The sequence below is a fragment of the Narcine bancroftii genome, chromosome 9 (genome assembly GCF_036971445.1).
Source record: "Narcine bancroftii isolate sNarBan1 chromosome 9, sNarBan1.hap1, whole genome shotgun sequence".
Lineage (NCBI taxonomy): Eukaryota > Metazoa > Chordata > Chondrichthyes > Torpediniformes > Narcinidae > Narcine > Narcine bancroftii.
In genome coordinates, this window is record NC_091477.1 from 103,666,725 (window position 1) to 103,689,660 (window position 22,936).

General features: G+C 37.6%; 1 protein-coding gene across 9 annotated transcripts in view; it reads right to left on the reverse strand.

Moving 5' to 3' along the window:
- Positions 1-22,936, reverse strand: part of atp11b (ATPase phospholipid transporting 11B) — a 117,230-nt gene that overhangs the window by 45,247 nt on the left and 49,047 nt on the right. For 7 of the 9 annotated variants that reach the window (XM_069897101.1, XM_069897100.1, XM_069897108.1 and 4 more), the window contains 8 exons: positions 19,062-19,243; positions 15,855-16,058; positions 10,735-10,888; positions 8,388-8,490; positions 7,396-7,541; positions 5,795-5,854; positions 3,318-3,377; positions 1,521-1,648 (listed from right to left, as the gene is read on the reverse strand). In XM_069897101.1, coding sequence (XP_069753202.1) covers positions 1,521-1,648; positions 3,318-3,377; positions 5,795-5,854; positions 7,396-7,541; positions 8,388-8,490; positions 10,735-10,888; positions 15,855-16,058; positions 19,062-19,243 — 1,037 coding nt within the window. The remainder of the gene's footprint in view (positions 1-1,520; positions 1,649-3,317; positions 3,378-5,794; positions 5,855-7,395; positions 7,542-8,387; positions 8,491-10,734; positions 10,889-15,854; positions 16,059-19,061; positions 19,244-22,936) is intronic. The other 2 variants (XM_069897107.1, XM_069897103.1) reach the window with 1 other exon arrangement.

A 22,936-nucleotide genomic window follows, 5' to 3' on the forward strand; every position in this document is an offset into this window, starting at 1 on the left:
AAGAGCTGCACAAATTGTGAATAGCACAAAATTGTGTGATTTTGCTAGCAATGAGTACCAAAATACAAACAAAACAACAAAGCAGTTTAGATATTCATAACACAAAAAATATTGCTGTAAATGCACTTAAGAGAAATTAAGCTATTTCCATAAAGTTATGGCTGCTATTTACTGCTTTCAGGAACACTTTGGAGGTTCCATTTCCAACCACTTTCCTGAATGAAACCCATTAAAAAAGTGCCAAATAAAAAGAATTTTGGACATTTATATCAAGCACAACAGAACCAATTAAGGGCTTGAAAACTAAACTGCTCAAACTCTATTTTGATTATCTTCTACAATTGTGGACATGTTTCACCCACCATTGCTGTTCTTGAACAGATGGGTCTCTTTTCCTCTCTCAATACTTAAAATGACTAGAGCAGTGGTTCTCAACCTTTTTCTTTCCACTCATATACCACTTTAAGTGCTCTGTGATTAGTAACGGATTACTTAAGGTGGTATGTGGGTGGAAAGGAAAAGGTTGAAAACCACTGTTTTAATTGTAGCTAATCGACTTGTTATGTGCATGGTTTCATAACTCCAAAGCAAATGGGCCAATGACAATTTTTCTCAAGCAAAATATTTCAGTAACAATTGGGTCGAAAGCAGTGATTCTCAACCTTCCCTTCCCCATTACATACCACCTTAAGCAATCCCTTACTAATCACAGAGCACCTATGGCATAGAGATTACTTAAAATTGTATGTGAGTGGAAAGAAAAAGGTTGAGAACTACTGAACTAAAGCCTAGATTTTGAACTTAAAACAATCTCAAAGTTGTCAGTTCATTTTCATTATGCATGGAAAAGGAAACTATCAGTAGTTTCTGGTACAATTTAAAAGAGGAATCCAAAAATTATTTTAAATTATTTTTTGCCTCTAAGCTATTCCTTCTTCAACAATCTCAAAATTGTGAATTTCAAGTATTTACAAATTAGTCTTACTATAGAAAACCCCTCTTGAAATATTATACCTTGTGGCCTGAGTCGAAAATTCTTAAACACATTAAGTCACAATTGCTGCATAATCCTGCTGGCACCAGAATAAAAGTCTATCTACTGACTGAATAAGTAATTGTTATTTTATTCAAACTTGATCTATTCAAAATGTAATGTTCTTAACAACTTATTTTAAAAATATATTTAAACTTCTGATGTTATCTTGTGTATATTTCAACATGGTAAAATAATGTGAAAATTCTTCCATGTAATTTGCTGTTCTGGCTGCTTGATGATATCCAGATATTATAGAGATATTTAAGATAAAATTGAAACCTAGAAATATTTAATACATATGAAAGACAGCTAGATCATTTATGGGCAGATTATCTTTCAGGTCTGTTGCTAGCACCCATCACCTTGTAGCAGATTAAGAAATCCTTACAAATGGAATATTTTCACTCCAACGATTCAAATAAAATTCACTCTTTCATCACACAACAACAACAAAACAAAAATCCAATCATGAAACTCAACCTACTTATACAAAGCTGGTTTGCTCCTTAGTATCCGAGGGTGTACATCTTGTTCAAATAAACTGTACATGAGGATGGGTAAGGAAGTGAAGCAAATGTTGTACAACGTCAGATAAGCACCATCATACAATGTCTGTAAGAAAAGTATATTGATGTAGCACTTTAAATTTAAGTTTCTCTTGACCCATTATATGGATTATACAGGTCAACACACCTCCACCCAGTTTTCTGATTATATGAAGGATTGTCATGTAAAATAAATATTAGCCTATATTTTAGAATGATAAAGGTGGATGCATATCCATTCATTTTGTGCAAATGACAATACATTTCCATATTCAGATCTCGAGGTCACAAGTTGCTATCAGTCAATTGCTGCTAAGCAACAGTCAACTGGGCAACATTCAATTCCTCAGAGTTCAGTGTGAGCAAGAACTTGGAATAATCATTTAATGATAATCTCCAATTTTTATTTCGTTGTTCCAGCATCCATAAAATTTAATATTTGCATGAAAAGTCTCATCCTTCCACAGTCTTTCTTTTTGTTTCCAAATCTTTTTAGCACAATAACCTAAGAAATCTATATTTCTCCATTTCTGACCATATGTTGATTCAATTTCTTTCACCCAATAAATGATTATGCAGCCTCCACATGTCCAATTCTTAAATCTATTTACATCTCTTATACTTCCCTAATTTCCACTGAAGATACTCCTCTAAATCTCCCTCATTGATTAAGCAAATAACCCAATATCTCTGTTGCTCAGTATCAAATTATACCCAAGAATGTTGTTGTGAAGCATCTTGGAAATTTTCTTAAAAAAACCCCCCACTATATTTCTTCTTTGGCTTGGCTTCGCGGACGAAGATTTATGGAGGGGGTAAAAGTCCACGTCAGCTGCAGGCTCGTTTGTGGCTGACAAGTCCGATGCGGGACAGGCAGACACGGTTGCAGCGGTTGCAGGGGAAAATTGGTTGGTTGGGGTTGGGTGTTGGGTTTTTCCTCCTTTGCCTTTTGTCAGTGAGGTGGGCTCTGCGGTCTTCTTCAAAGGAGGTTGCTGCCCGCCAAACTGTGAGGCGCCAAGATGCACGGTTTGAGGCGTTATCAGCCCACTGGCGGTGGTCAATGTGGCAGGCACCAAGAGATTTCTTTAGGCAGTCCTTGTACCTTTTCTTTGGTGCACCTCTGTCACGGTGGCCAGTGGAGAGCTCGCCATATAACACGATCTTGGGAAGGCGATGGTCCTCCATTCTGGAGACGTGACCCATCCAGCGCAGCTGGATCTTCAGCAGTGTGGACTCGATGCTGTCGACCTCTGCCATCTCGAGTACTTCGACGTTAGGGATGAAAGCGCTCCAATGGATGTTGAGGATGGAGCGGAGACAACGCTGGTGGAAGCGCTCTAGGAGCCGTAGGTGGTGCCAGTAGAGGACCCATGATTCGGAGCCGAACAGGAGTGTGGGTATGACAACGGCTCTGTATACGCTTATCTTTGTGAGGTTTTTCAGTTGGTTGTTTTTAACACCTTATTAAAATGAAAGATTATCGACTCAAATTTTTAATAATTTTTAACTATGCTTCCTGATTTGGAGCATGTTCAGCATTTTCCACTTTTATTTCCAAGATCTAGCAACAATCTTTTCTCATTGCTATATATAATTGCAAGGTGCTGTTGTGACATGCACTTGCCAAAATTATACCCGTACTAATGGATGTACAATTGAACACATTGTTGGGATTCAATCCAAAACATTCTTGCTGTGGATATCTATGCTTTCATTTCTTCATATCGGCTACTTACCTCATTATATTCGAGAATGGTTGGAAATAGAACTTTTTCTGCATGGCATTCTTTTTCATCCTCACAATCAAGAGAAAATTATTTATACATTCAATTAATCTTGGCCATGGCTTGCCCTCTTGAAAATTAACTGATTATTTAGACAATTTCATATCTTCCATTGTGGCATTGACACATTGCACTGAATTCAAGTCATAAGAAACCTAAAGAATAGTAAATCCCCTCCCACATCAAGTCCCTGGTATTTCTTCTATTTTACAACGTTTACATTTGATCTCTTTAAAAAAAAGCTTTTTCTTTCTGTTTTTATATTTCTTGCCAGCTAGTTCTCAGCATCTTTTTTTAATTTAAAAAAAAAAGTTGATACTTCCCCTCCCCCCCCCCACAATATGTTGGACGAACACTTGTCTTTGCATCGATTGCCTTTTCAACATCACCTTTTAATTAGCTGTGGATGGATCCTCTTCTATGTACTTCTTATTTCTCGATGACATGCATCTTTGATGAAGTTATGAAATATCATCTTGTTTGCCACTACTTATCTGTTTTACCTTTTAACCATATAACCTATATTTCCAGTCCATTTTAGCCATTTCTGTTTTTATAGCTTTGGTCATGCCTTTCAGTACAAAATACTAATTTCAGATCAGTTTCTCACGGTTTTTTTTTGTTATGATTACTCTTTTCCAGAGTACTTCTTTACAATAAGATCATTAAGTAACTTTGGCTCATTTGTCAAATCTAAAAGTATATTGTTCCCTGGTTGGTTCCATCATTGCAAGAAATTATCCTCAGGACTATTTGATTCGTCCAGTTCATTTGAAGAATGAATATTGTAGTATCATTTCCGAAGATCACAATTAATTCTAGATTTATACTGTCTCTTAGTCCAACTACTTTTTGGAAGTCCATAGATAACTTTCACCAACCACTTCTCTCCCTTGTTACTTCTTGCATCCAAATAAACATTCTGGAACGATCTTACAAGAAAAAACACAAATGCTGGAGAAACTCAGCAGGTCAAATAGTGCCTTTAAGTAGCAAAAATAAAAAGATACATCACCAATGTTTTGGGCGTGAGCCCTTCAAGTTGTGGGGGAAAACATGAGAGATATCCAAACAAAAGTGGGAGGGAAGGGGGGTAGGACTGCAGGAAGGGTGGGGGGAGGAGTCTAGGCAGGTGGATAAAGAAAGGAAGTAGGAACTGGAATGACTAGTTAAGTGGGGTGGGGGGTGGGGGGGTGTAGGCAAGTGTACTTGTCACATAAGTACAGCAGAATATTCTGTTTCTGCTCTTAGTTTCTTGAATGGATATTGGATCATCACATTATTATTTTTTATTTGAGCTATTAATTTCATTTTGTTATGAATATTGTGTGCATCCAGAGTTTTAAAAGCCCTTTTTTCTTTTTCTGGCCTTATATGCAAGTGCCCTCTACTTGAATGATTCATCTGTTCCCATCTCACACTGGCTGATCATATTCCTTTCCTGCATAATCGTTGGCATCTATGCCCAGGTGTGTAAAAGTTGACCCCCCCCCTCTTATTTTTGGCCAAATAATCTGGAATTTTCCATAGATTTCATGCTGATATAAAAAAAATTTTAAAAATCGACCCTAGTCTGTCACATCAGCCCTGGCTCCCTGCACTATCCATATGTCCAATGTGGATTTAAGCCTTGGCCTCGGCCGCCCACCCATTGAAACTTCCGGCACCTTCAACGAGGACTCACCCAATTGGAACTCCTGACTAACCATGTTTCCAACCTCCCCTGTGGTAGGAAGTATGTTTTGATGTGCACATTCTGTATTGTTACTTTAATTCATTGCGGTTATGTTCTTTATTCGTTTGGCGATCATTTGGATTTCTGGCACAGTTATAGCATTTTGGATTCTAGTATGAAGTTCAACCCATCAAAGGTAGTATCCATGTAATAGTTGACCCCATAAACTTAACATTAATAATGGTCTATAAAATTCTACTTTTACATGAGTATTTATGGTAGGTCATTTTCACAAAAAGAATGATAAATCCAATTAATTACTGTCCAATCTGACTACTCTCAATGTGTTCGAATACAAGCAATATTTTGGGCACCAATAATTGGCTCACTAATGCCCAATTTGAGCTTCTCCAATCTGTCCCTCATCACAGCCTCAGTCATGCACCAAAGAGCTGAATTATCATGACAAGGTGTGAGTGACTGCCTTTGAATTAAGTATTTGATGGACCATGATATCAAGGCACGGAGGGAAAACACTTCCCTAGGTGGAGTTCAATGGAGAAATTGTAGGTGGGTATCAGGCAGATGTTGCTCAACCTACCGAGTTCCTCCAGCAATTTGTTTTTTGTTAAGTTTAATTATTTCTTCTACTTCAACATTTGTAAATCCAATAGTGAAAACACGACGTATATAGCACATAAAATTGCTAATAAATTCTAAAGTATTTAATGAATTAAAAACAATTAATGCTTACCTGTTGTGAAAACTTACAGAAGAACTGGTATAAAAACTGAGGTGTGATAAAACAGACATTCTGAAAAATATGAAAGTACAATGATGTCATGAATCTTTAAAAACAATGCACTACCAATTGTAAAATGCTTGTAAAATACACATATCAAATCAATGATGATGTGACAGCCATGAAGAAATTAACTTGCACTGGAATATTTAGACCTTTGTTGACGTTGTTTAGTTCCCACGTGCTACACAAAACAGATTCCAAATTTAATTCACGGGCAACATCAAATATGCTTTTATAATTCTAATCAGCAACTGGAGCAATATTAAAAAAAAATGCTACAACTTTTACTTAGGTTGCAATCCTTTATTTGTTAATGGAAAATAGATTAAATTCTTAAGAACAAGATTAAACTTTTGTCTGGGTGCAACTGCTCTCGAAACAACTGTGTGACAGAGGAAATTTTTTTGGGAGATAAATTGGGGCAAGGTTTGTTAGAGTAGGTCACATACAAACACTTTAAAACAGATCTTTTTTTTTTAAAGATGCCAGGCATGTCTGGGCCAACAGTCTTTGCAAGAGCTTTGGCGAGTGCTCAAGAGACTTCACTAATGGATTGTTATTTATAAAAAGGCAACAGATGAATGATCTTGTTGGAGCTGCCTTCGTCTGGAAGAGAAATTTCTGTTCTAAGAGGGTCATGTGGTTTTGTAAAGCAGAGAGAGTCAAACAGGCTTTCTCTCTGTGTTACAGCCAGTAACAGCAGCTGGGACTGGAACAGGACAAGCTGGCAAGCTTGTGGAAAGCCCCATTTGGAAGACGGGTTTGTAAGTGCTTTGTTCAGCCTGGTCAAAGCCCTTGTGGTTCATGCAAGAGGAGAGGACTGGCTGTCTAATGTTTCTTTTGGAATAAGTGAAACAAAAAGGCACTCTGTGGTCACCTGAAAGAAAGAGGTTATCACCTGGAGAACCCTGACGAGGCAAGTTTCTTCGGCAAGACACTGAAGTGGCTGATGGAAGTAAATCAGTTGTGAGTGTCCAGTGTACAACAAATCTCTCTCTGAAAACCGACAAGAACCTTCCTGAGCGGTAACCATTTATCTTTCAAGCACCAAAGCCTGGTGAACTTTATAAATCTTAAATTCTGTGCACAGTACAAGAATTGCCTTCAACCAGTGAACTTGGAGGAATAAGAAGTGAGATTGGACAGTGAATCAAATAACTTTTCTGAACTTACACACACATTACATACACGTGAGCTTAGAATTAGAAGGGGGCTAAGTTAGGTTAGTTAAGTCAATAGTGATAAGTTAAAGTGTGATTCTGTTTTCATGTTTAAAGATAATTAAAAGCTACTTTTGTTTAAGTAACCATTTGTCTTGGTGAATATCTATTGCTGCTGGGTTTTGGGGTCCTCTGGGCTTGTAACAACTGAAAGCCATTACTGCTGAGATTCAGAGAATAATAAGTATCAGATAGCGACCAATATACAACTATGAGAGGAGGAATGCTAAAAGAGTGATGCATTAAATGCTAATCTAAATTAAGATTAATGTTGCATATCAATACAAAAATATGAAAAAATGGTAAACACAAAAGATTCAAACAACATACCTTATAAAAAAAGTACTGTACAAGATGTGATATTCTGATGTAATAGAAATGACCATGAACAAACATTAATTTAGTGAGGAAGCAGAATCTTGCTATTGCATAATCACTGTTTCTCACTGCTTGTCTTCCTTCCTTACCCATAATTCCTGTGAGAATAAAATGTTATGGCAGCTTTTAAAAGGCATGTTAGGTTTTTCATTTTTATTAGAATTAGTTAATAAAACATACATTGCAAACGAAAGGCTTAATAGCCCAATGCTATATTTAATAATGGTATAAATCAGGGGAACACCATGTATCACAGATGATGGTGAGGAAGTTATTAAAGTACAAGTTTAGGATGGTTAAAAGCTTTACAATTAGTGGAGTGTGATGGAAGAGGGAAAGCTGGAACATTATCCAGAGCAACAAAAGCATGTTATTCATGGAATGAATCAAATTCTTCATAGCCCTGATTTCACACCAATGAGAACATTCAATTAATCCCCAGGTAGTGCCGTATCCAATCTAATAACCAGTGCTACATATCTAGGCAAAGATTCAAAAGATGATTAAACAATAACATCTCAATATATTCCCTTAAGATAGAAATTGGACCTGCTTAAATTTGGAAAAGATCATGACTTGGTCAAAATCAAGTTACAATATATCCCAATTATTAGTTCGTAGAGCTTAATGAATCTGAATTTTGTGCAATAAATATTAACCCCAACATCAAGTACCAGAATGTCCAAATGTTAACCAGTTTTCATCCAGTATCCCTAAGGAAAGTGAACTAGCTAAAATGGATGCCAACTAATTTTATGACATAAATAATAAATAAATTGCAATGTTTTCTTATTATATCTGTAGACATTTGAATTATATTGGCATTATTCTGATATATTTCACTTACTATCCATTTACTTTAAGAGTTCAATCAATTCAATCCGACCCACTGATGAGACAGAAAGAGCAGCAATACTAAGAAGTTAGCAGTTCTGTTCACATACCTATACCAATATTTGCTTCCAATATCATACTAACATCATTTGCACCATCACCTATCGCCAAGGTAATTGGTTTGGCTGGCAATGTCTTCAAAAGTCTAACTACCTAAAAATATGAAAAATACACAATTTTATACCTCACAAGAGTTGATGTACAAAGACATTCACAAAAAAAGATCAAAAGTGATTAAAACATATTAGATTATACTCATTTGAAGATCAATCCTCTCAAAATGGAAACTTCAATTTATGTGGGTACTGCTGACTTCCTCCAGCACTTTGTGTATTGCAAATTCTCTTCTTTCAGTTAAATTTAGGTTGATATTTAGACATTTACATTTATGGAGTTGCCCTCTTTCAGATATGATGTTAAAATACTGGAAGTCCACAATTGTAATCTAAATGATTTCTAACTGCTATTCATGAAAGATACTCTGTCGGGAGAAAAAGGAGTTTCTTCAAATAAACCAATCAATATCCAATTGGATAGCAAGAAAGGTTGCTTAAGGCTTCAGCAGAATATTTAATTTTGTTAAGTGTGAAATTATGCATTTTGGGAAGTGATATAGTGGCAGTACATATACTCTAAATGGTAGGGTGTCTTGAAATGTTGATGAACAGAAGGAAGCTTCCTTAAAGCAGCAACACATGTAGAGGAGATGATGAAGGCATACCCAGTCCTTATCTTCATGGTTTGGGCACAGAATATAAAGTTTGGGATGTCATGTGCAGTACATATACTCTAAATGGTAGGGTGTCTTGAAATGTTGATGAACAGAAGGAAGCTTCCTAAAAGCAGCAACACATGTAGAGGAGATGATGAAGGCATACCCAGTCCTTATCTTCATGGTTTGGGCACAGAATATAAAGTTTGGGATGTCATGTTGCAACTTCACACAACACAGATTAGAATGGATTTGGGAGTAGTTTGTGGTTTTGGAGATGTGATGGTTTCATAGTCCTGGAGGCTCCAACACCTCATGGAATTGGAGTTTAAAAAAAAATCTCAGGTCAGAGAAACGTTGAAGAGCAGTCAGGGGATCCAATATGATAAATGGAAGCAGGCAGTTAAACAATACTGAAGTATCTCACAGGGCTAGGAAGCTGCAGGAAAACTGGGTGGGACATATTCTGATGTTTGCACAAGACCCTGGGGCTGTGTTCTGCATTCTTGTGTCAAACTGTCACATGGCCATTAATAAATTAGGGAAAGTAGTGATTTACTGGCAAATATTTAATCGCTCAACAAAGCCAAAACAAATTACTTGGTTGTCAACACATTGATATCTGTGGTAATTAGGTACTGTACATACAAATATTCTGTCACGTTTCCTACATTACAGAAAATATTTTCTTCACTGTAAACTCCTTTGGGATGCCCGAATGCAAAGCACTGTATAGATGCATTCATTTTTAAATGGATTGCAAGAATACTTCACCAAAGGTGAAGCTATACCAATTTATACACTGTTCCAGACGTCATTATTGAGAGATCTGTTCAGAGAATTTACCTTAAATGTTGAAATTGACTCATGTGTCAGAATTAATCATCTCACATTGTCTGTAGCTCTTATGAAGATGCCATGAGCAGCTCTTCATCAAAATACCATAAATATAAATATATATACACTCCCTTTGTTCCTCCCATTGGTCGCCATTACTTTCTTTGCTACCTACTGTACATTAACTGTCTCATTACCTCAATTCTGATAAATGGAAGTGTCTCAGCCCTCAAATGTTAAATGCTGTTCTTTCCACCTGTGGATTGACCAAAGCTGATTTATGATTTGGTTAGAATTACATGCTTTGCAACAAGGAAAATAAAGGCAATGAATAAATTAAAACCAGTATCCAGTTTTGCAAATGTCAGCAAAGACAAGTTCTAAAGTACTGTGTATCTCCATCCTGATTTCTTAATTAAGCTACCTCTTCACATCACATTGCCTATGAAGGCAACATCTCATCTATATTTGAGTGGTGTAGCTGCCAGTTCTTGAATAGTGGTCACCAGTGAGGATCTGCCAAAAGGTGAAGGGTGATTTGGTTTCTTTCTGCCAATTAAGACCAACAGGAATTGTTACGCTGGTAGCAATTAGGGACAAAACCTAATTTTCAAATTCAGAAATATCCAAACATATGTCCTCCATTGAACTCTAAAGAAAATAAAATTTTAACTTTTATATTTAATTCAAGTGGGTTAACATTTTCTTGATCTAAATATAACAGAGGATGAGACCAAGTAGTGCAGAATGTTAGATTTACAAAGCATTATGATCAAATTATGCAGAGTTATTAAGTATCTTGTGAGCTGGAAATTGAAACCAATTATATTATTGAGTAGTCAACTTACTTTTGCTTTCTGTAGTGGTGCCATTCGACAACATAACACAGCACTGCAGTCTTTGCAAATTTCCATGAACAATTCTTCATGCCCCCTGAGTGCATGTGCAAGGCTGATTCCGTCTACAACTAGGCCATGCTGAACCACATGATCTTGTTTTATTCTGCAATGATAAATTGTGCCAGCTTATTTCATAAATTCTCCTCTACAGTTAAACTACTTGTATAGTCAGATATTGTAGTAGCTGACATGATCCTGTTTAACTACATAGACAAAATGCAACCCATTTATCTTGTAGAATTAAAACTTGCTCTATTAAAAAAAATGGATATCCATGAATACATCATCAATCATAGAAACATAGAAGATAGGAGCAGGAGTAGGTCATTCGACCCTTCGAGCCTGCTCCGCCATTCAACGAGATCATGGCTGATCTTAAAGTTCAGTACCCCGTCCCCGCCTTCTCTCTGTAACCTTTAATACCCTTATACTGAAGAAATATATCTAATTCCCTCTTAAATATATTTAATGAACCTGCCTCTACTGTCCTCTGTGGCAATGAATTCGACAGATTCACCACCCTCTGGGTAAAGAAATTCCTCTTCATCTCGGTCCTAAATGGTTTGCCTATTATCCTCAAACCATGGCGCCGGGTTCTGGATTTTCCCATCGTTGGAAACATCCCATCTGCATCCATTCTGTCCAGTCCTGCCAGAATTTTATATGTTTTACATGGTTTACTTGCTTTCACAAAATGTTTATGTCAGAGGGTAGCCAATTTTCAGATAGTGTAAGAGATAGCTGATTTATTGGAGGATACCTGACAGCTTTAACCAGTAGCTTACATGTTCTTTCTTTTTCTTTGGCTTGGTTTCACGGACGAAGATTTATGGAGGGGTAATGTCCACGTCAGCTGCAGGCTCGTTTGTGGCTGACAAGTCCGATGCGGGATAGGCAGACACGGTTGCACCGGTTGCAAGGGAAAATTGGTTGGTTGGGGTTGGGTGTTGGGTTTTTCCTCCTTTGTCTTTTGTCAGTGAGGTGGGCTCTGCGGTCTTCTTCAAAGGAGGTTGCTGCCTGCCGAACTGTGAGGCGCCAAGATGCATGGTTTGAGGCGATATCAGCCCACTGGCGATGGTCAATGTGGCAGTCACCAAGAGATTTCTTTAGGCAGTCCTTGTACCTCTTCTTTGGTGCACCTCTGTCACGGTGGCCAGTGGAGAGCTCGCCATATAACACGATCTTGGGAAGGCGATGGTCCTTCATTCTGGAGACATGACCGACCCAGCGCAGTTGGATCTTCAGCAGCGTGGATTCGATGCTGTCGGTCTCTGCCATCTCGAGTACTTTGATGTTAGGGATGAAGTCGCTCCAATGAATGTAGAGGATGGAGCGGAGACTCTTTTGTGTAGTCTTCCAAAGGCGCTATTTGCCTTGGCGAGCCTGTTGTCTATCTCGTTGTCGATCCTTGCATCTGATGAAATGGTGCAACCGAGATAGGTAAACTGGTTGACCGTTTTGAGTTTTGTGTGCCCGATGGAGATGTGGGGGGGCTGGTAGTTATGGTGGGGAGCTGGCTGATGGAGGACCTCAGTTTTCTTCAGGCCAACTTCCAGGCCAAACATTTTGGCAGTTTCTGCAAAACAGGATGTCAAGTGCTGAAGAGCTGGCTCTGAATGGGCAACTAAAGTGGCATTGTCTGCAAAGAGTAGTTCACGGACAAGTTGCTCTTGTGTCTTGGTGTGAGCTTGCAGGTACCTCAGATTGAAGAGACTGCCATCCGTGCGGTACTGGATGTAAACAGCGTCTTCATTGTTGAGGTCTTTCATGGCTTGTTTCAGCATCATGCTGAAGAAGATTGCATGTACACTGCAATGATTTTGGTAGCTAATTGGTTCATATTAAAAGGAAAAGTATGGATTATCAGTTTATAATTCAAAAGAATTGTTTTCTACATTGCAAACCATTCAAATTTAAATGTTTCAGGAAAATGATCCATTTAGCCATAGGGTATGTCTAATCATTTTCTGAATACCACTAAATCAAAGCTTTTAATTTGTTCTTACAACCCTGGAGTTCTCATCAGCTTTTCTGCTTCTTGGATCTTAACCAATCAATCAAGGCCCCCATCCTCTGCCATTCCCTTCAGAAAATGAAGCAAGGCCCTTGCTGCACACAACCTTACCATGGAGGGCTCAATTAACATTAGGATTTTGACAATCTTCTTTACCCGTGAAAGTATGTTCCTTATTATAAATTCTTTACCTCTTGCCCTTTCTGCCAACAGTTCTGTGCAAAAAAACAGTATAATACCAATTACCAGCCATCAGGTATCCATACTTCAGTAAAATATAAACTTCACTACCTTATCTGTTATTAAAATTTCTCATGCTCCACTGTTCTGCAACAGTAAGACTAATATTTGCATAATATGACCAACCAGTAGAGCTACTGCTTCACAGCTCTAGTGACTCGGTTCAAGCCTGACCTTCAATATTGTCTATGCAGAGTTTATTTGATCTCCTCATAACACTTTGTCTGGGTGCTCTGGTGTCCTCCTACATTCTAAAGATGTGGAAGTAGTTAGATTAGTTGACCACTGTAAATTGTTTCTTTGTGTGTAGTAGATGAGTGGTAGAATCTGGGAGCAGTTGAGAGTAAAATAGGCTCATGCAAAATAGTGCTCAATGGACAGCACAGACCTAATGAGTTGAAGGGCCCATTACATTCCCTCCTTTTCTCTCTTCAGGCAACCCTATTCTCAACTTCCTTTATTCTTCAGCTGTTATGTCTGCTTATCTCCTTATATGTGTGCCCTGTGGATAAGTTCACAAAAGTCACTTTAAAATTCCCAACTCTATCAATTTTGGCCCATTTGGGGCATAATACCTCGACAGCTACTCAATCACTCTAAGTCACTGAATGTCCTATTTTTTTTCATTGTTATCCTGCAAAATTAATCAATCTAGATTACAGGAATGGAAAGGGAAGCCAATTATAGAAATACAATGCTAAATATAGTATCTATCATTAGTTTCCCTTCACATCCTGATAATACTCAGAAAACTTCAATGAATTCATGGCTGGCCTCCTTTGATCTACATGCACCGAAGACAACCAGCACAGGAGACCGTGGTTATTAGAACATGAAGCTAAACACAATCTGCTAAAGGAACTCATCAGGTTGAGCAACTTCAGTGGGGAAAAAAATAACGGCTGATATTTTGGAATCAAGTTTATGAGCTTAGCTCCCTAAAGCCCCTTTTACAATTGCATCCCATTAAATTGGCCATTCAGTGTCCTGGGATAGGAATGGAAGTTTGGTTTTTCACACTTCACCACTCCTAAATGGGACACAATGCTTTCACACTTGTGAGGAGCCATTCCCAGAGTTAGGATTGTTCTACCAGTGACATCATGACACATTGAGCGATGGTGGATATACCCTAAATAATGATAAATGAATTATGCTTGTATATTTGAACAAAATTAATCATGCCTAATTATAACATAATTAAACTTTATGTACATCACAATATGAACTCTTCAGCCCGTGTTGTTGCGTTGACCTATATACACCTTTATAAAGGGACCGTGGGAAAGTGCTAGCAATAACAAACAATTTTTAAACAGCATGGAAAAGTTGGTAGTGCTATTGAGAATAATTTATACAGTGTGGTAAAGTTGGTAGTTCCCCACCCCAACCCCCCCGCAGGTCTTTATATTTAGTGCTACCAACTTTACTACGCTGTTTAAAAATTGTCCACTATTGCTATTTATTTCCCCTCTCTCTCCCACTGTGACTTTCCCATGGCAAAGTTTATACCTTTAATTTTAATATTTTCTTCCTTCATTCACGCAAAAAAACTTGGGTCATTTCAATCCCAATTTCAATGCAATTACCCATTCTACACTTGCCAGATTGCAACGTCGGTGTCTGTAGATGCCGGGGATTGTATTAGGGATCGAGGCTGTCAATCCCTGGCGTGAGATGATGTCATCTGACACCAGCGTTGAGCACTAGACATTTTAAAGGCCGATTGGCCATTAATTCCTGAGATCACTTGCAAGTGTGAAAGGGGCTTAAGTTTAGCTTCATCTCCACACACCTAGTGTAAGTTTGGTTGTCTCATTTCCAGATTTGAATAAGCAGCTTTTTTTTGTTCATAAGGTTAAAGCCATCATTTTCACCCCTTACCTCCCTATTCGGCTCTTCTCATTGATCACCATAATTTAATGAATCCTCAATATCTTACATTGTAAATTCTTATGCTCATATTTAAATCTTGTATTGCCTTTCCTTTTCTGTCAAGCCTTTCTCAAACTTTATTTCAAGATTCTTTTATTGTCATGCATTATAATAGTAAATGAAATTGCATTTAGTCTGCCATAGGCAGAAAAAGATTTGCTTCAGCAGAAATTGCTCAGCTTCCCTAATAGTCAGAGAAAGGTAAGCAAAAGAAAGCCCATTCAGAGTCACTGAGTGTTCGTGGATTCGTCTCCACCCATAGCCTTTGTAGCTACACTGACCAGTTCAAACCATCGGCAACCTGAGCTCCAGATCCAAACCTTCAACATGATCAAGAAGCCTTCAGTGTCTGAAACCCTTCTACCATCCTGGTTCAGATACCTGGCACATCTTCAGCCAGTCTTGAACCAGTCTCCAGCAGTCCACAGCCTGGTGCAAGTCCTTGAACTACTAACTACTAGCAGCTAACAAGCCATGTGGGTTCTTCTCCTCGAGTAGCTAACAGCTCACCACCTGCATGTTCTTCAGCTACAGAGCCCCTCAATGGTCCCATAGGGCTGTCTTCTCTGCTTCTCCTTCTCAAGCAGGGTGTGTTTTCTGGTGCCCTGCACAAGTCCTCTGCTTCCCTGATGTTTGGAACACCTCAAGGTCGCTGTCAGTGCAGGTGTTGCCATCTTGGGTCCAGACCCCATGGTCACAGGATTTTAAAATGAAAGTTGCACATTAATAAAGGCACATGCAACTTTTACTCTGTTTTAAGATATCAGTATCCAAGTATTGAAAGATGACTTTTCCAAAACTAATTCAGTGCATAATCACAAAATGCACAATAGGTTAAAAGTTATAGATCACAGAAACTTGTCAAAAGAGAACGTGATACCTGATATTAAGCCTACGAAGTTGCTCGGCACATTCTAGGTCAGATTTCTGATTAGTAAGTTCCAAAATATTCATGTTCTTGTGAAAATGTCCACTGGATAAACAAACACTAATTGCCGTCTCTTGTTTATCACCTGTAAGAACCCACACCTTGATGCCTGATAATTTAAGAGCCTCTATTGTTTCAGGTACTTTGTCTTGCAACCTGGAATGAGATCCAAATATTAACAACAATTAATGCTTTATTCATTCTGTTGAAATAGCTATTCAGTGAAATTAGCAAATTTCACAAGGTGGTAAGGATGGGTTCAGAAACAAATTCAGCTTGATACATCTTGGTCAAAAGCACTGCATCTAATTTCCTAGTTATGTATATAAAAATAATTAATTGTCTGAGGAACTAAAGCTCCATAGCTTCCATGGAAACATACCTATAATGAGCCTTCATCCTCTGGAGACAAAAGCAAAATGAGGGCAGATGAAAACAGATAGAAGAAACAATAAATGTTATGTTCAAATTACAGTTGCTTAGTAAATGATAAAATACCCATCAAACTGGACACTTTTCAATGAAAGGAGGTCATTTTCATATCCAAGGAGTGACTCTTATCAATTCATTATAGTTTTCAAAAACACATGAAGATTAACACTTAAATCCAGCAGGTCTCAGAAATAATGTAGTGCAGTACCACTCCTAACTTTTATCTTGACATAGGAAAGATATACAAGGATTATCTAGGGTTCAGACAAATCAGGGCATTTGAGTCACAAAACATAAGTTGTTTGGATCCTTGTACGCCTGTAAAAACATTCTACTCTGTAAAGAAAGTTAACCATAATTTCAGGATCAGATCACTTTGGCAAGGATATGTCTCAGAGAAAGTACAGAAAAGATTTACAAAAATGGTTCCAGGGATGAGGGATTTCAACTACTAAGTAAGTGGAGATTTGATAGAAAAATGTTTTAGAGAGATAAATAGAAAGAATATGCTTCTATTATCAAATGATTCAAGAGACTGAGGGATACAGATGTAGCAATGGGGGGAAATATACAAGGGAGATATGAAGAAAGCATTTTAAGGGCAGAGGTGCTGATTGATTGATATATTAGAAATTGAATCAATCAGGGCATTTAAAAGTGAACTGAATAAGCACAATGAAAAATAATTTGCAGGGCACTGGGATAAAGAATGGGAGAATTGTCACTGATTAGATTTCTCTGCTAGGAGCCAAATCAGTATAGACTTGATGTTTCATATCATATCTTTCTGGTTGAAAGGAATCTGGCTCAAGTTTAGAAACACAAAGTAAGCATTTTATGGCAAGAGATAAATTTTCAGGAAGTGGAAGTGAGGAAATACATAGACTAATTTGAACTACAAATGGATTCAATAATGAGTAATTAATTGGTATTCTGCATGAATAAAAGAAAGCATTTTGGGAATTCTTTACCTATCATGTGAATAAATTTTCTGAATGATTAAACTGATTCTATAATCAATATTTTTCATTCAACACAATTCACACCACAAATATTCCCAGGCTCATGCATTTTAGATTTGAAAAATAAGATTGATTATTTCAAAATGCCCAGATTTCATGGATATAAGATCTAAAGCTCATCATTAAGGGAGCAACAGAATTTTACAATGTGCTATTTATGGTTTTATTGAATGGGGCCATAAAATTGAGTTGTATTAAAAATATTATTGTTCAAATTGTAATGCTTTTAAACATCAAGATAATGTTAATAATGTTTGTAAAAATATTGCATTTTAAAGGAATCAAAATATTAATTTTAAAACAGTGAATTTTTCAATTAAAATTATGTTATTGAGTTCAATTGTCACACATGACTAATATCAATTCAAAAACATAATAGACTATTTACAATGAAATAGCTTCATCTTTGTAAGAAATAAGCAGGAAGTGATGTCATCAATTAGTCTGTCACAGATAATGAAGTGGTCATTCAAGTTGCATTAACCCTTATTGATAAGATTTTTTTGGGTCATGCTGCTGCAGGCCTTCAAGTAACCTTGATATTAGTCAGGGGGGGGGGGGGGTGTCAAACCCACTCGTTATTTTCTTTTATCATCCCAAACTCATTTCAATAATTATTACTGCTCACTCAAAATACAGTTCAAAAAGCTTCTCACAACTGTAAATTTATCTACAGTTGCCTGTCACATCCTTACACCTCTTTTAGAAAATGTTATGTTTTCACTCCAGTTGTCAGGCATCTTGAATGTTGAAAAATTGGAAGATTATGCCAAGTTTCTTGCCATCCTCAGAACCTAGGACAGATTGGGTCCAAACTCTCTTTACTTTAAGCATATCAAATCGCTCTAGTGCCTCCTACAATTTTTTTCCCACCATTCTCTCTACAACCTTCCTTCTTGGAGAAATTTTAAGGATCATCTCCATTTTTTCCCCAACAAGAGATACTATCACAGCAGTATGGGGAAAGAACACTAAATTCTTAACAGCAAACCCCCTTTGTGATACACGGTAACAGATCATGTTTAAAAACAATGTGAGAAGTTGTTGGTTAGCACAAAATGTGATATAATTTCTCTGGCAATATGTGGCAACTAATATCCTTAAAATGGCCATTGTTTTTTTTTTATCTTCACATTGCACATATAGGAAGTCCAACAAAAATATCTGGAAAGTGTACAAAATCTAAGTTCAGTATCTTATGCACTTATGTGTGTTGGTGGACCTTTGAATTCAATAAACAAGTATTGATGGTGCAAAAAAAAAAGTTACAGAAGAGTCTGAAGTATTGTACAGGTTCTCCTCAACTTACGAAGGGGTTGCATTCTGTCAAACCCATCGCAAGTTGAAAAAGAATACCCCACCTTATCATTGAATTTTAAATACCTTTATTCCACACTGAAAAAAATCATTAACGTACACAGATGAAAGCACACTGGGCAAGAAGAATGTTTGAAGCATTGAACTAAAATTAATTGCCATTGCCCAGCATCACGAGAGAGTGGCGTACCGCATATAGCAAGCACGAGAACAGATCAGAATTCAAAAGTACGGATTTGAACCAGTGTAACTTTGAAAAATTATGAGTTGAACCATCGGAAGAAGGAGTGCACCTGTACAAAATCTTAATCTACAGAATTCATTCTAATAATATCAAATTATAATAAAAATTTAATTGACCAACAAGAATGTCAGAACATAAACATACTTGTCCTCTATTCCAGTAATTCCCAGCAGATGGAGGTCTTTCTCAATAAAATTGAAAGCCTCCGCAACTACTTGTTCACGTTGTTGCAGAGATGTCCTGGCCGCAAGTAGCTGAGCCTCTATCTCTTGATACTCTTGCTTGGAAAGAAATTTGCAAGCTATGCAGAGTGTCCGTAATCCTTTCTAGAAAAAAAAAAGACGGCTTACTATTTATGTAGCATTTTCAAATTGTTCTAAAGATTTGCAAATCAGTGTTTAAAAATATATTTTGTTGTAAATCAGGGAAACATATTGGATATAACAGCAGCAACATGCTTGACCAGAAATAGTTGGACAGCTTGGTCGAGACTTTTCCAACAGCTTGGTGTACTTTATACACAAACTTGCTGGAGAAACTCTTGGTACCTTGAAAAAGGGATCAGGCCTGAAATATTGGTTTCCTTCAACTTCCTATACTGTAGATGCTGAGTGACCTGCTGAGTTTCTTTAGCACTTTTGTGTATTGCACTACAACCCTAGTGTCTGCAGACATTCCCATTTAACTTGATATTTTATGCTCATTTGAATATGTGACACTGGCTGATTTTCCGTACTATTAATAGTTTACTTCAAAGTCAGATTATTATATCCTTAAGCCTCTGAATAAGGGTTGAACCCATACTTTTTAACTTTCACATGGAAGCAAACAATCAGTCAAAGGCTAGAGTTTCTACAATTTGTCAGGAGAATTTTCTATGCTTCTTGTCCAATAATAGAAGATTTGGTTCTAAGGAAATGAGGTAGTTCAAGGTTGGGGAACATTAAGGAAATAAAGATCACACAATATGATGAATGTCTGACAGCTCTTGGTATGTATTCCTTAGTGTTCAGAAGAACAAAGGGAGACCTCAGAAGCATTTCAAATCTTGAAAGATCTGGACAGAGAAGATGTGGCAAAGATGCTTCTTCGCATGGTAGGGAAGTCTAGGACGAGAGGATACAACTTCAGGATTAAAGGATCCCTTTTAAAATAAAAATGCAGAGGAATTTCTTTAATCAGAATGATGATTCTCTGGAATGTGCTATCACAGGGGCATTTAAGGCAAAAATTGATAGATATCTAAATAATCAAGGCATCAAAGGTTATGGGGAGAAGGCAGGGGAGTGGGGCTGAGTGGATCAGCTCATAATGGTTATGGAGGCTGAAATATTAGAAAGATTTAAGAGAATTTTGGACAGGTACCTGGATGGAGTAAAAGTGGAGGGATTAATATTTTCTTTTAAGGAATATATGGGTCAGCACAATAAAGGGAAAAAGGGCCTGTACGGTGCTGTAATGTTCTATGGAATGGTGGAGCAGACCCGATGGGCCGTAAAGCCTACTTCTGCTCCTATTCCTTTGGGTCTTAAAATTAAGTTTACTAGAGAAAAGGAGTAGTAATCTGGTGCAGATTCCTAATAATTAAAAGGAAGAACAAAAAAAAAATCCAGAATTCCATGAAAGATTTAAGAGATAGAGGAACTGATGATCATAAAGTGTGCCTATGACATGTGTAATGTTGTCAACACCAGCCAGAACCAAGATAATTATAAAAGAATCAGATCAGAATTGAACATTAGAGTCAGAGAGGCCAAGAGGTGCCAGAGGATTGGAGAATGACAAATGTAATGCCCTTGTTTAAAAAAGATAATAGGGAAAATCCTGGGAATTATAGGCTGGTGAGTCTTACATCAGTGGTGTGCAAACTACTGGAGAGGATTCTTAAGGATAGGATTTATGAGCATTTGGAGAAGTACAGTCTACTCAAGGTCAGTCCGCTTAGCTTTGCGAATGGAAGGCCGTGCCTTACGAGTCTAATTGAGATTTTTGACGAGATAACAAAAGAAATTGATGAAAGTAGGGTGGAGATGTGGACTATATGGATTTAAGTAAGGCATTTGACAAGGTCTCCCATGAGAGATGTGAGATCCACAAAATCTTGGCTGTGTGGATTAAATATTGCACATAGAAAGCAGAGAAATTGTGAACAAAGTATTTTGCCTGGAGGTCAGTGACTATTGGAGTTCCACAGGGATCTGTTCTGGAACCCCTGCTCTTGTGCTTTTTAGAAATGATCTAGATAAAGAAGGGGAAGGAATAATCAGTATGTTTGTGAATGGTACAAAGGTTGGAGAAGGCGTGGATATTGCTGAAGGTTGTCATAGGTTCTAAAAGAATATAGACAGGATACAGAGATGGGTGGAAAAGTGGCAGATGAAGTTCAATCTGAATAAGTGTGAGGTGATGCTTTATGGAAGGTCAAACCAGAAGGCAGAATACAGGGTTAATGGTAGGATACTTAACAGTGTGGAGGGACAGAGGGACTTGGGGTACAAATCCATAGATCTCTTAAGGTTGCTGCGCAGGTTGATAGGATAGTTAAGAAGGCCTTCATTAACAGAGGGATTGAGTTCAGGAGTCAAGGTTATGTTGCAACTCTACAAATCACATTGAGTATTGTGCTCAGTTCTGGTTACCTCATTAAGGGAAGGATGTAAAAGCCATAGAGAGGGTGCAGAGGAAATTTACCAGGATGTTTCCTGGAATAGAAAATGGGTCTTATAAGATAAAGTTAGCAGAGTTGGGACTTTTCTCTCTTTGGAGTGAAGGATGAGAGGAGACTTAATAGAGCTCGACAAGATTCAGAGAGACATAGATAAGGTGGACAGCCAGCACCTTTTTTCCAGGGCAGGGATAGCTAATACCAGGGACATCTCTACAAAGTGAAGGGAAGGAAGCTTAAGGGAGAAATCTGGGATTTTTTTTAAAAATAAACAGTTTTGGGTGCATGGAATGCCTTGCCAGGGATGATGGTGGAGGCTGAAACATTAAGGGCATTTTAGAGATTCCTAGACAGGCACATTGATGAAAAAAAAAGAGGGTTGAGGTAGTGTGGTGAATGTCTACCAAGCTGCCTGTCTCCCCTCTGGTGAGCCTTGCTGTACTAACATTGGCTGTGTATTATCTCTCCTGTTAAGGACACTCTCCTTGGGTATAACTGTATATGCACCTATTGTCTTTCATTATTGTACCGTTAGTTTCTGCTAATAAAAGCCATGATTATTGTTTGACCTCATCATCTTTGTCTACTTCATCAACTGGCACTTCAGGTAGAAAGTGCTTAGTACCCTTTATGGTCGGAATATTTAGGTTGCCACATCATTGAGGGTCAAAGAGCCTGTACTGGTCTATAATTTCCTATGACAGTGTATGTGAAAATGTTAGCTGAAAAATATATTTTAAAAACTGGAGGATTTTCATCAGTATACAAGTAATAAAAGAGTTATATGGAGAGGATGCTGTGAAACCCGCTGATGTCTTTCAACATTTGTGTGCTTTTAACTACATCACAGCATCTGTAGACTTTCATGTTTTACTTGCATGAGGAGGAGTGGGCTTAATGGGATGCCAAAGTACTAAATGAGTATTTTTCATCTGTCTTTGAGGGGAGGCTATATCCAAAATAAATGAAGATAACTGAGTCAGTAGATACATTAGAAATTGATAGAATGGAAGTATTACAAATGTTCCAATTTATTGACAGAGTAAATGATATCACATATAACCCTGAGATTCTTTTTTCTGCGGCCCATGCAGTAAACTATTCAAAAAGTACTGTATTGGAAAAAAAATGCAAACAAACTGACTGTGCAAATGCAGAAGGATATTCAGTAATAAATACTGACTAAAGAATCATTAAATGAGTCTCTGATGGAGTCTGATGGTTAAGGGGTAGCAACCATTCCTGAACCTTGTGGAATGAGTCTTGTGGCACTTGTATGTATTTCCTGATGGCAGCAGCAAGAACGGAGCATGTCCTGGATGGTGTGATCCTTGATGATGGCTGTTGCTCTCTA